The sequence below is a fragment of the Manacus vitellinus genome, unplaced genomic scaffold (genome assembly GCF_001715985.3).
Source record: "Manacus vitellinus isolate BGI_N305 unplaced genomic scaffold, ASM171598v3 scaffold_129_pilon, whole genome shotgun sequence".
NCBI lineage: Eukaryota > Metazoa > Chordata > Aves > Passeriformes > Pipridae > Manacus > Manacus vitellinus.
Genome location: NW_021938948.1, coordinates 367,622 through 369,663, shown reverse-complemented (window position 1 = coordinate 369,663; position 2,042 = coordinate 367,622). Strand labels below are relative to the sequence as shown.

General features: G+C 66.7%; 1 protein-coding gene across 1 annotated transcript; it reads right to left on the bottom strand.

Moving 5' to 3' along the window:
- Nucleotides 1–36: 36 nt before the first annotated feature.
- TMBIM6 (transmembrane BAX inhibitor motif containing 6) lies at nt 37–1,661 on the bottom strand. The gene is given in 9 exon segments (XM_029965981.1): nt 37–170; nt 287–359; nt 445–545; nt 634–713; nt 808–905; nt 997–1,045; nt 1,134–1,254; nt 1,342–1,434; nt 1,512–1,661. Coding segments are annotated over 9 exon segments (717 nt in total). The 5' UTR covers nt 1,590–1,661; the 3' UTR covers nt 37–146.
- Between the last annotated feature and the right edge of the window lie 381 nt (nt 1,662–2,042).

Here is a 2,042-nt window from a genome sequence, read left to right as displayed (position 1 = left end):
AAAAGCCGAACGAGAGAAAAAAACCCACGAGGTGCGAAAGCTTCCGGCTGCTTCCTGGGCAGCAAAGCACAGCCCCTTTAATGACAGGGAGGGACAGGAGGGGACATGGGGACACAGGGACGGCTCCGCCTCGGCCCGGAGCCGCTTCACTTCTTCTCCTTCTTCTTGTTCTGCAAGAGGAGAGGCGGCCACGGTCACCACTGGGGCTGTTCCCCACCCCACAGGGCAGCTCTGTCCCCTGTCCCCCACCCCACAGGGCAGTTCTGTCCCAGGACCTCTCACCCACCTCGGACATGCCCAGGATCATCAGGAGCTCCCGGAAGATGTTGACGAAGTCGAGGAAGAGATCCACGCAGTGCCTGTGGGAGAGAGGGATGCGTGCTCGGGGGGGGCCACCCTGTGCCCTGTGCCCTGTGTCCCCCCCTTCGTGTCCCCAGCACCCACCAGATGTAATCCTTGTCCCCGTTCTCCGCCTTCTCGATGATGAGCTGCGTGTCGAAGAGCACGAAGCCGCACATGATCATCAGAGCCACGTACAGGTTGGCCTGTGGGGAGGAGAAGGGGGCATGAGGTGGGGACAGTCCCCTGCTGGGCTCACCTGTCTGTCTGTCCGTCCGTCCTCAGTGGACTCACCGTGAAGACCCAGGTGGATCTCACGAAGGCGTTAACCAGGGAGGAGAGGAGGAGCAGGGAGAGCCCGGAGAGCAGGAAACCTGCAGCGAGAGAGGGCAGGGAGTGAGGCCTGGGCCCTGCCCACCCAGGGGAGCCCCTGGACTCCCTGAGAGTCCCCCCCAAAGCCCCTCTCACCTCCCAGGTAGAGGTAGCTGCGGCGCCGGGCGTACAGGGCGCTCAGGGAGAAGCAGGCGAAGATGGTGGCAGTGCCCAGGAAGGCGGTGGGGATGATGCTGGGGGGGAGGAGAGAGGGGTCAAAGGGGTCTGGGAGGCAGCTTGGGGTGGCAAGAGGGTCTAGGGGGCGATGGGGACACACACTCCTACCTGGGGTTGATAGAGATGCACATTTGCAGGAGGGGTCCCAGGTTGGTGCCTGGAAGGACAGAGCTGGGTGTCACAGGAGGCGTTTTGGGGGCTGGGGTCCCGCAGGATGTGAGGGGGGGTCCCCGGTGCCCACCCACCTGTGAGGAAGGCGAAGGCAACCAGCATCCCCAGCCGCTTCTGCTCGGTCTCGCGGTTGTGCGGGGTGGCCGTGAGCCAAACCATCAGTCCCAGCGCACCCAGGCCGGTCAGGAGCCCAAACTGGGGAGGGGGAAGAGACACGTGAGGGCTGGGCATCGCCCCACCCGGGGGGTGGCAGAGCTGGGGTGCCCCCCAAAGGGCCCTCACCTGGAACAGGTGGGTCACCATGTTGACGTAGGCGCCCGCGGCCGGCCACGAACACTGCAGAGGGACGCTGCCATAGACCCTCTTCAGGTTCTCCTGAGGGAGCCGAGCTTGTGGCGAGGAGGGGTGGAGGGGGCAGAAGGGGCTGGTGCAGCCCTCCCTGACCCCCCTGCCCTGCCCGGGGGTGTCACTCACATGTGGGAGAACTTGAAGAGGGCGTCGAAGTTGATGCTCCGGTCGAAGACGTTCATGGTGCCAGGCTGGGATGGGCCCAGGGCCGCTCCGCAGGGTGCAAGCTGTGAGGGGACAGGGGGGGTCAGGGGACACCAGAGCCCTCCCACGCTCCCCCCAGGAGCCGGGTGGGAGCCCAGGAGCAGCAGAGCGAGCGGCAGGAGCTGGGAACTGCCCGGGCTGCAGAGCCTCCCTGGCCCAGCTGGTGCAAGCGCTGCCGGCTGTTGCGAGGCCCCCGGGGACCCCCCGGGTGTTGCGGGGCTGTTGCAAAGCCGGCACGGCCCCCGGGGACCCCCCCGGGGGGGTTGTTTCGAGGCCCGGGAGAGCCCCCCTGGGAAGGCCCCGGTGCCGCGGGAGCGCTGCCGGCAGCTGGAAATGTCGCTGCGCCAGGTGACTATTAGTGCCCGTAATGACGTCCCCGGAGGTGGCTCCGGCAGCAGGAGGCTCCCGGCAGGGCCTCTTCCTCCCCTTCC